The 14,625-nt window shown below is 41.4% G+C and overlaps 2 protein-coding genes across 5 annotated transcripts; both read left to right on the plus strand.

Annotated features, from left to right (window-relative positions):
* Window positions 1-33: 33 nt before the first annotated feature.
* Window positions 34-3,552, plus strand: LOC105688536 (A-kinase anchor protein 17A-like). Of its 4 annotated transcripts, XM_012404940.3 has the most exons (8): window positions 37-254; window positions 453-556; window positions 687-1,355; window positions 1,427-1,575; window positions 1,645-1,852; window positions 1,931-2,140; window positions 2,222-2,348; window positions 2,439-3,552. In XM_012404940.3, the coding sequence occupies exons 3-8, from the start codon at window positions 753-755 to the stop codon at window positions 3,482-3,484; spliced, it is 2,343 nt and encodes a 780-aa protein (XP_012260363.2). In that variant the 5' UTR covers window positions 37-254; window positions 453-556; window positions 687-752; the 3' UTR covers window positions 3,485-3,552. The 4 variants fall into 4 exon arrangements, with proteins under 4 accessions (XP_012260362.2, XP_012260361.2, XP_012260363.2 ...); XM_012404939.3 differs by having other exon boundaries at window positions 34-556; window positions 727-1,355; window positions 2,442-3,552; XM_012404938.3 differs by having other exon boundaries at window positions 35-556; window positions 727-1,355.
* Window positions 3,553-3,700: 148 nt separating this feature from the next.
* Window positions 3,701-6,404, plus strand: LOC105688496 (galactose mutarotase-like). Its single transcript, XM_012404865.3, has 8 exons — window positions 3,701-4,056; window positions 4,119-4,249; window positions 4,337-4,518; window positions 4,576-4,737; window positions 4,813-5,054; window positions 5,129-5,733; window positions 5,797-5,894; window positions 5,989-6,404. Exons 1-6 carry the CDS (start codon window positions 3,953-3,955, stop codon window positions 5,511-5,513), a joined length of 1,206 nt encoding a protein of 401 aa, XP_012260288.2. The 5' UTR covers window positions 3,701-3,952; the 3' UTR covers window positions 5,514-5,733; window positions 5,797-5,894; window positions 5,989-6,404.
* The last annotated feature ends 8,221 nt before the right edge of the window (window positions 6,405-14,625 follow it).

A 14,625-nucleotide genomic window follows, 5' to 3' on the forward strand; every position in this document is an offset into this window, starting at 1 on the left:
ACATGACATTGACGAGTGACGTGTGCATGTCATGGCCGGCTCCCATCGCACGAAAAGTACAACCAACAAATAGTGAAAAGGAAATATTAGTATCGAAGCAAAAGAAGATTTGAGTCGTAGTTACAATAACTCGATTATCCGCAACTGGAAGATATAAATCTACTAAAACCATTTCTGGCATAACAAACGTACATAGAATAGTTATAGAACGATACGTGATGTCACGCAACTCCAACATCCAACACAACCTCTCGGTAGCCAACTTTGACCGATTAGTAATTAGCCTAGTGATTAACGTAAAAATTGATCACCTGCCCTTTTGGTTTTGAAGAATTTTACGTAGATAAATAGAAATTGATAGCATAAGCTAGGTTAGATATGGATGTTAAAAAGGCAGGGGAAAGTCGCGTCGGAGGTGGCGGAGAGGTTGTAAACGGGTTTCGGAGCTGCAGGGACCTGAGCGATGTTGTTCCGTTGTACGCACCACGAGGCTTATATTTGAAACCTATTGCCAAAATTAATGTATCCGTTAACCTACCTCAACTGAAGATACCAGGTAAAATATTAAGTCGAGCTACGCATCAACGCCGTGGTCTAATACAAAATGCGCGTCTACTTGTTCTCTTTTTCATTGTGCTGGGATTAAAGTTATTCTCTCTAGTTGTTATGCTAAATAATCTCCCTAGAGTTGGCAGGTTTTACAGCGCATTGGTAAAATATAAACAGGAAAAACAATATCAACATGGGAGGTAATGGAGAAGATTCGGGTCCTGGTTCGACCCGACGAGTTTTCATCCTTGAAAGTTACAAAAAGTACTTTGGAATTCATAAGACTGGAGGGGGACCTGGAAGACAGATGCCGATTGCAGCAAGTCCTTGCCAGACTGGATTCTCAACGTTTAAATCTTGCTGGCTTTCCCAATATCCTGAAAGTCAGGGCTGCTGAGGCTAAAGATGACTTTCCTACCCGGCATTCCTGGGACTCTTACTTCAGAGATGCTAAACACATGAATGAATTGAAGCCTGGCGAGCGACCAGATACCATTCATGTTCAGGGTCTTCCTGTCAAATGGTTTGCAGAAGAGGGTGTCGAAGTTCCCAGCGAGCCTCTAGTCGCTAAAATATTTAAGAAATGGGGAACTTTGCGTCGGGTTGATGTCCCTGCAGCTGATCCCTACAGGTCAAGGATGAGACTCGGTACAAATATTCAAAAGTTTAGCTATGGGGACGGCCTCTTCTTTGATGCTTATATTCAGTACATCGAGTACATGGACTTTGTCAACGCCATGGACGCCCTACGTGGAATGAAACTCCTGAAGAAGGAGCCACTCAAGTATCTCACAGCTACGATAAAGGTAGGGTGCCGCCGGACATTCGATTTCACCAGTCGTTGAGCCTCTGATTTACAATGGATCGTTTCTCAAAGGTTGATTTTGACAAAACTAAGCATATGAATGACACAAGTGTTGCTCACCGTGAGCTGGAGAGAAAGCGAGTTGCTGCCCAAGATGGTTTAGCGGCAGAAAAACTCAGAAAAAAACAAGAAGCCATTGAAGCCCGCAAAGAAGAACAAAGGTTTGTACTATCTTCTGATTGCAATTCGAATCCGATTCCAATTTTGCCCAGCATTTGTTGTATAAATAGGAAAAAAGAGGAAGCTGATCTTAGTGCCAAACAATTAAGACGGCAGAAAAGGGAGGATAAACGAAAACGGAAAGCGTTGACGATTATTCGTAAGCAGGAGGAAGATAAAGTTTCTATGAAAATAGCAAGGGAGGAAAAGAAGCTCATCAAAGCTCAAAGACAGTTAGAGAGTATTCGTTTGCTCGACGAACTCTTTGATAGATTAAAGGTGAGTCGCATGCCTGGCATTTCGCAGTATTCGCTGCCGCTGTAGTAGAATCTTAATCGTATTTCTTGCTATTTTCAGGTCAAAGTAGAGCAGAAGGAGATAGAAATAAAAAAGTTGGATGCCGAGTCAAAAAAGGATGAAAAAAAGTCAGAGAAACAGGGACACAGTAAGGACTCTGAAAGCTCGGAATCTGAGGGTGATAAAAAAAAGGAAAAGAAGGACAAGAAGAGCAAAAAGTCAAAGAAGAAAAAAGTAAAGAAGGAGAAAGATAAGGAAAAGAAAAAAAAGGTAACCGACTTATCCGAAAGAGTGAAACACAACTTGTCATACGAAAAAAAAAACCTATTTATGAATTCTTTGACCTTACAGAAGAAACAGAAAAAAGAAAAAAAATCCACTTCCGATAAAGACGCAGATAGCAACTCGGACGATGACAAAAAGAAAATTAAAAGCGTCCTTAACTCTGGACGTACTCAACTTCCGTCCTCGTCTTCGGGTACTATTTGCCTATCATTTCTTCATTTATTCTCATCTCTACCTTTAATGTTCGCCCACCCCAGAGCAATGATCTTGTTTTTCTCAACAGCAGGTCCGCCTCCTGTGGATTCAGCACCCTATTCAGTTATTTATCCAGGTTTTGATCCTGCCTGGTACTACGGGGCGGCACCACCTATGTTTTTTCCTCCGATGATGCGTGGCATGCCGAGAGGTCCTCCTCGGGGACGTTTCCCACGTGGAAGAGGCAGGGGGTTTGCACCTTGGCATGGTCAATTTCGTCAACCTCGGCCTTACAATCCGCATTTATATAACGATCAGTACTACAAGTATTTTGCAAAATTAACCGGGCACGAGTACCACGATTTAGATGCGGAAAACGACTGGGACGGGAGATCGAGGTCAAGATCACATAGCCGAAGAAGATCCAAGTCTAGATCCAGATCCAGATCCAGGTCTAGGTCCAGGTCCAGGTCCAGGTCCCGGTCCAGATCCAGATCCAGATCCAGATCCAGATCTTACTCGAGGTCAAGATCTCATTCTCGAAGCAGTAGAAGCAGAAGCAGGAGACGGAATCGAAGTCGCGGGAGATCTCGAAGCCGGGGAAAAAGTCATAGTCAAACTAGAAGTAGAAGTAAAAATGAGTGCAAAAGTCGGAGTAGATCTCGCTCGAGAAAAAGAGCTACGAATTATACAAGATCTAAATCGAGATCAAGATCGCGATCGAGATCTAAAAAGCCTTCGAGATCTTCGAGGAGTCGTTCTGGGACGAGTTCGACTAAACGAAAACGTAAACGGAGATCATCCTCACGAGTTATAATTACTAGAGCAAAGTCTCGCAGCATATCAGCAAAGCGCAAATCTCGTAGCAGTTCTTGGTCTCTGCCGAGAACTCCAAATCGCAGGAGCTGTTCGTGGTCTAAAGAAATCGATAAGCCGAGTAAGGGAAATTCGAAGGGAGAGAAACAGAAAAACAAAGGCGAAGAAAAACCTTGCACGAAGGATCGTCAACGCAATGAGACTGATAAATGTAATGTTATACCAGGTGTACAGGCTTCAAATGGGATTGCAGAAGAATCGACAAACCCAGCAAAAAATCGCTCCGCTCTAGAAACTGAGCCCATTACTCCCGATTGACCGGTGTCCTCTATTTATGCGTTGTGTGCCACACCTGGTATCATTAAAACAAGCGTTTTTTTGAATAATCGTACTCCCTGATTGTATTTCCATACCTTACCTTGTGATTTTTTTAAATATACTTGGAGAAGAGTAGAGGAGAAACCGATTGCGTTTTGTGCCTGCATTCTAGCAACCCAATCATCACGCATGCGCTTCGGGTAAAGCCAGTGCTGCTCCCATTAGGTCGCCGGCCGGTTTGAATATTCGAATCTCTTGCTAACAGCTAAGTTCAGTTTAGTTGAAAAAACGTTATGGAGAACTTTGAATCAATGAGAAAAATTCACAGTATTCTGAATGAAGTCAAATAATATTTAACGATGCGACAAATATTACAAATTTACAATACTTATACTCGTTAATTGGACCTTCAAAATTATTATAAACATTGTATCGCTGATAATCTGGTGCCATCAAAGTCCGTTACAAATGTCCTCTGCAAACACCCTTGTGCAAGAAGATGGCTTCGGTCTTATCCCCAGACAACATTCCAGCTCTAATTCAACTCGACAGAGTTATGAAATCGTCAGAAGGTATAAAACGGTGAGTAAACACGAGAGATATCGGTTAAAATTTTCGTTCATATTCATCATAGATACACTATGACCAATTCTGGAAAATCTTCGGTTCGTCTTATATCCTGGGGGGCTGGTATACAGTCCGTAAAAATTCCGAATGACAAGGGAATTTTGGGCGACGTCGTCCTTGGATATGATTCCATGAATGGTATTACCTGTTGCGTGTATGAGTGAAATTTTCACGAGGTTATTACAAGACACCGCATTGGATTCCGAATTCCATTCTAAATTCCAGGATACCTGAAAAATAAAAATAATCAATTTCGAAACATTAGCGGACGGGTGGAAAACCACATCTCTTCTAACGGTCAGCTTTCCAAATTCAGAAAGCAGAAGAACTTCGAGGAAGACACGAAAAATCGATCTCACGGTTTTGATGACCGTAACTGGGATTCCTACATTTTGGGAAACCAAGTGGTACAAAAATTGATGTTCAATACGTATTAGCCCTAAGGTCTCTCGTTCGTCCTTCAGGTGATGAGCAATCTCAGCAATAATTCAGGCGCGAAGTTACTGACGCAGGTTAAATATTCGTGGACTGATGAGAATCAACTCAATATAAACATTCAGGCCACGTCTACGAGACCAACCCCGGTAAACGTTACCGCACGTTGTCTCTTCAATCTTGCTGGACACGTTAGTATTGCGATATAATTTGATTGAAAACGTTCGAAATGGCAATTATGTTTCACGCTAGATCAAATTTTTTAGGGCACAGGAGCGAAGGAATTAAAAAAACATGTTGTGACGATAAACGCTGAAAAATGGACGTTCATGGACCTCAAAGACGGCATCCCAAACGGGGCTATCAGATCCGTCAAATCTACAATCTATGATCTACGATTTCCAACTTGTCTGACCAACGAAAGACTTTGCCGAGTTCCAGGCGGTGGATACGATCATAATTTATGCATAGATTCACCTAGCGTTTGGTGTTACAGATTTCACGCAAGGTATACATCCTGCAATGTTCATGATCCGAATGAATCGCATCGTCATTTTTGTTTTATACATTTCACTTTTGAAGAGTCCTGCACCCCGGCTCGGGACGCTTCATGGAAGTTTATTCAAATCAGCCAGGAATCCAGTTTTATACGGGAAATGACATCCCGGATCCAAAATCCCTGCAACCCAGCCGTGCGGATATCGATCATTTCAACTGTTGTCAGGGAGCTTGTGGTGATCAGATAAATAGCGGTATGAAGAGCAGATTACTAACGACAGAAAAACAGGATGATTCTCCTGCCGGAAAAGATGGAATTAGATACCAAAAACACGGCGGTATGATTCTCTCCCCCCAAAATTATCCTAATGCGATAAACACCGAGGGATTTCCGCCCTGCGTTTTAAGACCGGGAAAAATATACGTTCATGATTTGACGTACAAGTTCGGAGTGCTAAGAAAAAAATGAAAATTATTTTTGCGTGGAAACAAAACAATCAGTCCGTCGATCTGTCATATTGGAATACATGCCGTTATCGATTCCTTACAAACCTCGAAAATGTCTACAAAGTCAAGAAAAACGCGGGAATTATCTACGAGCGATTATCAGTCGGAATCGACAGTCCCAATTCCATGGCCCGAATGGAACGATGCCGAATTAAACGCCGAAAAATGGGATTCGTTGAAAAGTAAGAGACGAAAAGAAGAATTGGGGGTTTACTGAATCTTCCTTCGCCATCGTCGAATTTCAGGTGCAGATGGTCACTTTCTGGACCCAGAGACAAGATGGATGCCAGTGTCTCTGGAACCACAGGACTGGATCAGAGGACCTTTGCTCAAAAGTCCATCCGTACGATATTTCATATACCGTGCTACTCGTTCAATTCTGTATCCTACCACTTTTCCTGATTAATTTTTTTTTTTTTTTTTCATTTAATTTTTAGAGCGATTCAGCTGTCCTTTTTTCACCCGATGATGGCTTTTCGGATTTCGTGAAGAATAATCGACACATTTTGCACAGCGAGGCATGAATCTTTGTATTTTTTTTCTTTCCATTCATCGATGTATCTCATAATTTTCAATTTCATACAGTTCGTCAGGAGTTTCATATCTACGATGAGAAACCTGGAATATCTGGGTCGAAGGGGTCTTCGAATCGAGGGTGAATCCTCAGGGTTCGTTTGGCTGGGTGCCTCTCGCCCTTGGAAAGGCTGGTCGAACATTTATTCGATGAATAAGGCGGGAAAATCGGCGGGCAGTCATCGGCCGGTTATAAACCTTCACGGTAATGTTCTTCGCTGAAAATTAAGGGGTCTGAAAATGAGAAACTTCAAATTCAGGGAAATATGTCGTGCGACTGTTCTTCATGGGATTTTGGCGACGTTTTATCGTCGACGATTTAATCCCTGTCGATGAGAATGGCACGCCGTTACTCCCACGCACCGATAACAACGTCGAACTTTGGCCCATGTTACTCAGCAAAGCGATCATCAAACTGGCGGCGCTAAGCTGGATCGGGAAAAGAGAGATATCAGATTTGTTTCTGGTCTCGTGTCTCACCGGTCAGTGGTATAGATTTTGATTAGCGAGTCAATCTCAACTGTGGATAATTGTGAGAAAAAACAATACAGGATGGCTCGGCATAACTTTGGATACGAGATCCTTATCTCCGGACGAAAAATGGGATCTGATTTGCAAGTACACCTGCAAGAACCCGGAGAATCCCGAAGACAATGCTAATCCCGGAAAGCCTCTTGTCGAGATCTTTGCGACTCTCACTGATGTCGATCCTCTGGAGAATTCACCGAGTTGCAAATATCCTGTTTATATTCCCGAATCCCGTGGGACACTTACCGATTCCAACCGAGTAAATTCTAATTTAATAATTCAATTCTACAATGGTTATACAGCAGATTTATTTATAACATCGATTATTTCAACAGATCCCGCCACCCGAAGTTAGATGGAAACTTTATCGGTGGTTCGAATGGGCGTCGAGGCATGGAATTTCTGGAGAGCATTACCTAGGGTCAGAAACCCGACGTTTGAAGGTCGTTAGCGTTTTCCAAGGTCCGGAAATTGAGGAGGTTGAATGGGTTGATTTCAAACAGTTGGAGCCGGGCTTGGAAGAAATTTCACTTTTTTACATGCCTTCGGATTTCGAGTACTATACCAGAGTCTCCGACGTACTTCAAACCGCTACCGAAACGTCGTTGACTGCTTCAAGGTCAAAGGATGTTAAAGGAACGAATCCAAGTTCGTTCGTCAGGACATTTAAGTGGCAGCACAAAATCACCGCCGCCAAGAACACCCCTCTGTATCTTCTCACTGATTCAATCCAGCCGAAATTCTTTTTGGTAGAATTTTCTACGGTTCCCGGAAGAGGACTACGCACTTCGAATACGGATTATGTTATCATCGAGAGGCACAATTTTTTCGAGAGGTCATCCGACGCGGATCCGGTCGCTTTGATAAAAACTTGCACTACCCAGGGAACAACTTTATTCGAAGCGGAAGAAGGGCGATTTCTATTCCGTATATTCATCCGAGCTGAAAGTTCGTATTTTCTCAGGATAGCGTCCAATACAATTTTTCAAATGGGGGACAAGTTCAGGGTGCAGGATCTCATGTGTTCGGAATCGGAAAGGTTTAACGGGTTCATCAGATGTGTTAGCAATGCGACGAGTAAAGTGATTGAGGCCTTTGGGAAGCCCGAATATAACGAAAAACTACGTGAGTTTTATAGAAGTTACTTACCCGAAGGTACAGAAATCCCGAAAAGGATCCACAGCGCATTCCTCGAGGAACTGGCCAGTGTGACTAAACAGTCGTTTTCGGTCCCCGAGGCTGCTAAAATTTGCCATTCGCTCAGAGTCCTTTTTATAGACCCGAATATTGGGGTGGGAAAAATAAAATCTGACAGATTTGAAGAAGCGAATCCAGATCAGCCCGGTTCGATCTTAGAAAAATCAGCGATCAAGATCCAAGCATTTTTTCGGATGGCGTTGATTAGAAATTATAAACGACTACACTCACCTTCAAACCCAAGGCATTCCGAGGTCATTCAAAGCCTGAGAAAATTCCTTGAACTATTCAACTACTCTAAACGTGAATCAGTTGCACAAATTTTGTTGAGAAGAATTCTCCTTGACGAATTCGGGACGTTTTACCCTTGCCTAAAGGACTTGAATACCATAGCTGATATCGATGAGTGGAAAGGAACGACTCGAAACGTCTACCTCCGGCAGTGGATCCCCTTGGTGAGGATCCAATTGAACGTTGCATCCCGGAATGAAAAAGTCAACGCGGTTATTGATCTGGTCACAAATCTTCAGAGGTTCGTGGTAAGGGTGGTTAACAATTCCACAAAGCGGGAGGTCACGCGATTAGTTAAAAGCGTCGCGACGCCATTGAAATTTCCGTTCGTTAAAGACGGATACACTTTGATTGCCTACGGATCGATGGACATTCCCAAGCTCAAGGAAGTACATTGGCATTTACGAATTAGCACTGTTAAAGGAACGCCGAAATTCCATCCCATCGGACCACCCGGTGCTCTCCAGATACTCGAAATATCTGATTACTATCTACCGAACTTTAACAATATTCTTGGTCGGTGGATAATCAGGATCAAACCAAGTAATATCCACGCTCTCGTGACCATTAGGCTTTCTCTGAGCTATAAAGGCGTCAGGATCGGATTAAAGGTCGTTGACGGGGATGAGAACGTCCTCTGCGAGGCGAACGGTGGCTCAGTTATCACTTTGCCATGCTTGTGGCTCGGAGAAGGTATGGAGATGAAAAATAACGAAGAAGGGGAGAGGGAAAGTCGGTCCAGCTCCGTCGCTCCTGACCCCGAGGAGGGTAAAGATGAAGCTGAGTTTTACATCCGTGCTTACGTCGCAAAAGATTCCTGGCCGTTTACCAGCGCCGAATGGAACGTTTCGACCGAAGCGAGGATAAGAGGAACAGTTTACGATACAAGAAGCGATACCAGGGCGTCCAATTCTTCGGGAAAATCCAAAAGATTATCAAGAAATAAAGGAACCGGACGAATGTCCCAGGAAATTTTTGACGGTAATGTCAATCGCACAGGATTACAATCACCCTCATGGAGGATGCAGGTCCTGGTGGATAATTCTGATGGTAAAATTCAGGTGAGAGGAGAAATCGTTCTTTCTTCTCCACTCCATCGCATGAAGAATTATGGTTTACATCACTCCCATTCTTTTTCTTTTTTTTCGTCAGGTTGAACAGGACAAGCGCAGGGAGCTTGAGATTTTGGGGATAAAAAGATCTTGGGAGGATGCGGAACCGGGACGTTTATTTCGGGGTCGTTCGTTGCGCGATGAATTTCTCGAGGAAAATCTAACGTCTTCTGAATACGGTGAATTTACTTTGTCGGAAGTAAATTCTCGCGGTTCTTTAGTGCCCCCGGAACTATATCCGAGTACTTCAGAGCGCCGTACCTTGAAACCTTCAGGATTTCAAACCCGTTCCCGGCTTCCCGAGTTGAATATCACGGCGTATATTTCTAAGGAAGATGAAGAAGAGGAGCGCTGGGTTAAAACGGAAGATGATGAGGAGATGTTGAGGAATCAAAGAGCGATAAATTTCAAAGATTTTGAACAATCGCAAGCGTCGCATATCGAAGATGAAGCCAAACTTCTCGATGAACAGCGACGCCGGAATTCGAACCTTTTCGCTACTTTCAACGAGAAAATGGAGTCGTGGAAAATTCGAAACGACGCGGCTTATCAGAGAAGAAACATTTACTTGGATTCCATCAGAGGCGAAAAATCTGAAAGGGAGAAGAGCAATAAAAAGGAGAAAAAGACGAAGAGAAAAAAGTAAAGTAATTATCAAAATCAAATACTTTTCTAATTTTCCAAACTTTGAACGAATCAATTCTCTTGGGATCTGGCTCGCACAGCGAGGATATACATGTTATATAATAATGTGGGAACGGATTTTATAATGGAGGATTTTAAATATTTATGCATATATACCTATGCGAGTTGTCGTTCAAATTTATGAGCTACTGAACCACCGGCAGCAACAGCAGCAGGAGCAACAACAACTTTAGGTCTATGCAACTACTGGAGCCGTTTCACCAGCGGTATATTTATCTTTATACAGGTAGTCGTCGCTAAGCAGAATGGAGGGTATGCCTATAACGTAACGGGAAAATATGAATTATTTATTATTACCATCATACCGCATGGCGCCAGATAATTTAAACGGTAATTAGAAAGTTTCACAGCATACGATAACTATAACACCGATTTGCCAAATTGAATTCATTAATCCGATTATTACAATTATTTCTTCATTTATTCTCTCCATTAGCTTATGCCATCTCCATTGAACGCAGAAGAAAAAAGAGAGAGTAAGCAGAGAGGGAGAATTCTATACGGCAGCAATTACACAACGAGGTCTTGATCTTTCCAAGTCCAAGGTCAGTTGAAAGAGTCCGGAAGCTTTGTTCCCAAGGGAGAGATCGTGAGTTGGGTATAATAATATAATAATAACCGAGGTCAAGATGATCAGCAGAAATACAAAAGGATAAACGGCAGTTGCTCCTGCAATTCCGTATTTCACATCATAATATTATATAAATATTTATGAAATGATAAGGAAAATGGCAATTGAGGGGTGGGGGGGTCAACGAGCACCACCGCAATATACTTTTATTACATTCTCAATAATTTTATTGGAAAATATCCGATCATGGTTCCGATATACATACGAAAACATATTCGATATATGTAGATAATTACATATAACATAAAAGAAAGGAAAAGGAAGAGCGCCACTTGACCCAATTTCAAGAGTCGCCCAACCCTTTACCGGAAGTCACTTATACGGACGGCCCGATGATTATGGCAAAAGAACCTCGCCTGTATCGAAATCTAGACTAATTGCTTTTCGCTTCGACGTATTCCGCGTGCTGGGATGTGAATTCTTCTTCTCATCTCATCATCTATACGGAGATATTCCCGCGTTGATTTTCAACTAGATGATTTTCGAGCAGAAACAAAATTACATAAATGAAATAATAAACGCTGTTACGCTAATGGAGTGCGCGCATAAACTATAAGGTATCACGCGAGTTAAAATCTCTTATCGGTCTTACACATATATAATGTTGATTTTTCACACGGTTCCTGTGTATAAGTGTACAAGGCGTACGTTTTATCCTAGCTGCAGCGAGATTATGAGCAAAAGAGATAGATAAAAAGAGGAGTATAATAATACTGCGGGTTAAGGGACGGACGTAAGATCCAGAGAGAGGGAAGAATAAAAAAAAAAAGCAAAAATAATGTCAAAGAGGAAGAAATAGAGCGCCCAGGTTGAAAAGTGGCATCCTGCTCCAGGCTTCTGAGCTCAGACACTGCAGATTATAGGTATAATAATGTACCTTCCTATCAGTAAGGACGGTCTACTGCATCGAGTAGTACCGAGAAATGCGGTAGCTAAAGATCTGAATTATAATTCACGACATCGAGCTATGGTATCTCTGTGATCGCCATATCGACAACCGAAAACCGCCATCATATTCTCTCAATAAAATGATGAAAATTTATAAAAGAGCACGGTCAATTAATTAGGCTGAAGCATGGTGAGGCGTTCGCAGAATATCTTCTTCTTTTATTTCTCAATTCAAAAAACGCCGAACACTCGTATTAAAATTTTGACGAGTTTTTCAGCTGATTGATGGAATTCTGGAGCATCTGAAATAAATAAGAATGAACGAATGAGTTGAAAGGGATTGGATCAGGGAGTGTATTATACTACTTTATACATAGCGGTGCATTATAAAAATGTAAAGTTGATCGCGATAGTAATTAATCGATAAAACAATCTCGGTATAGATTGAAGTGGTATGATGATTGCTCAATTTACTAATCGTAAAAGCAAACCAGTTTCCCCATTTCCCGTTCTTATGGTTATACGCTATCCATATATTATGCGTGTAGTACATACATACCATGTATTCATTGCAGCGGGCTGGACAGCCGACAACGAAAATTTGAATAAATTTTTAATAACGAGCGAGCTTAAAGCGTGCATGCGAAAATCGAGGTGTTTCGCGAACTTTACGTCACAAAACTTTACGTAATATGCACGTACATGTTTAACTTATTATTTCTCTTATTTTTTGCGCAATGGTTTATGAAACACAACAATGAAAGAACGGCATTGCACGGGGTAATGACCCCGAAAAAAGTTTGCGGAAAAAATTCGAAAAATATGTTTTAGCTGTGCTTGAGAAAAATGAAAAAAAAAACACACACATCGTCCAACCCTACGCACTCTGCGGTACGTATAACAATACACCGTCCCTTAACGATCGTAATTATCGTTCAAGAATTATCATAATACGGTGAACATAAATAATCGCACATACGTGTACGCGAATAATGAAAGAACTTCATTATATTTGCCGCTAAAGTCTCGTCGCACCTGATTAAACGCCGGTTAAAAAATGCTCTTACAATTTTCGAGAAGTTTTTTATCGTCGGTTTCTTTTAGATGTATCGTCGTACGAAGATTCATTTTTTATCTTCCGCTGTGTAACGACTCTTTTAAAAAAAAAAAAAAAAAAAAAAACAACATCTTTATATAATCTGACACCAAATAGACGATGCAGAGGGGATCGTGATTGTACAAAATATACATACAGGTGTGCCCGGTATTATTTTGGGAGTGACAATAAATGTCGAATATTATGTTGCAGTTATTATAATTGAAAGCTAGTCACGATCCTCGGTATAATATCAATTATCATCGTATACTGAGAAAAAGGGGACCGATGATATCGCGCAACGGATAAAATAATCTATTTCGATGTCATCAATCTTCTATTTACTGCATACTAATGTAAGCGTATTGTCGAACGTTTCAAACCGCGAGGAGCACGTACGACTTGAGCATTTTTTCAAGTTTGTAAAAATGAGAATGAGAATGAAAATGAAAATTTCACCGCGGTTGCCCGCTTCTTCTTGACACTCTTCTTGTTCAACGTGCGGTGAAATCGTTTAAAATGATTAAAAACCCTGGGGGTTAAATATGCGGATCGTCACGGTGCAGTTCAGGCAAAGGGTTAAAAGATGGTGCGGTAATTAATAATTATCTATTCGTATATTTTCGACGTGTACATGTAATGTGGGAACAGTATAGGTAAAATACATGCGTGTGGACCTGCGTTACGCAATGCGGTTAGTTCTGATCACATGCGTGATGGATATACAATAAGAATGAGGAACCTTCGACGGAGGACGTCACAGATACGCTTATAACATGCATAGAAAATTTTACCAGCTTCTTCTACTACTTCTACTTCTACTTCTACTTCTACTATATCTTCTTTGATTTCTGACAAACACACTCACGCCAATCACTCACTCTCCGTAATTATTCCCACTCCTATATACCTGAGGTAATAAGTATCATATGTGTATATACCTAGGTATACATATAGGTATACATGTAACGAAGTTACATGTACTACACGTTATACGGTCGATGATGGTATGCGTTGTACCATCGCTTGTCGCTGCTAGCCGCTTATCTTCCTTCGACTAGAAGAGGAATGTAATAATAACCCATCAGCTGGGATGGTTATGTATATGTATGTAATTCTTTAACGATATGCGATCGCAGCAATATTCCCAGATTTTGCCAACGATTACGAGGAGTCCTCCTGATCGTTGACGAGCGTATTTTTATACAGCACACCTAGTTGTGACACATCCAAAAACAAATTTGCATAAATTTTTCTTTATCAAATACGCGTGTCACGTACCACGTATAATTGTAGATGCTTATACACGTGTGCGGGTGGCAAATATTTGCCATATTGTCAATCACACTGCGGCACGCGGCAAGGTAAATTTTAGCCTTGAACCTTCGAATGACCTTACAAAACAAATTCTTTCATATTTTAAAAACTTTATAATATGTCACATACCTAAATACCGGTATACATATAGGTATGTTTCAAGGAAAAAGATCCCACGCTTATTATATTTATTTTGCACGTAAGAAAAAGAATTCGCACCTGTTGAATTTCTCTCGTGCATATTCACGCGTGATTCGTGATCGAAACCGGAAGTTACAATTGGCGAACATCCTGCGGGAGGATTACGAGCGGCTACTTGTTAATTTTTTTCCTATCAACTCGAACACAATATGTCGGTAATGAGTTAAGGAGGGTATCACGCCTGATTTGATCTGTGCTCGATCATACGAGTGTGAATGATTTCACAAAAAAGAAACAAAACTTAGCCGCGCCGCACATACCGTAGTACAGAAAACTCGTGCGAGTAAAAGAGACGAAGAGATGAACTCCATACGCTGGCGTGGGAGGCAGAGGCGACTTTATAAAATATATATTGTATACGTGTGAGTGAATGAATCTGTGTATGCACATGAGGGTATTTTTTTTCGGTTTTTTGTGTATGAAAGAAGAGATAATGGTGTGTTGGATGCGGTGCTCTTGCTCTTAGATTGTACGCCCTGAAATGAGAAAAAGAAGTAGATGAAGATCAAGAAGAAGAAGAAGAAGAAGAAGAAGA

Source organism: Athalia rosae, chromosome 2 (assembly GCF_917208135.1).
Source record: "Athalia rosae chromosome 2, iyAthRosa1.1, whole genome shotgun sequence".
Classification (NCBI taxonomy): Eukaryota; Metazoa; Arthropoda; class Insecta; order Hymenoptera; family Athaliidae; genus Athalia; species Athalia rosae.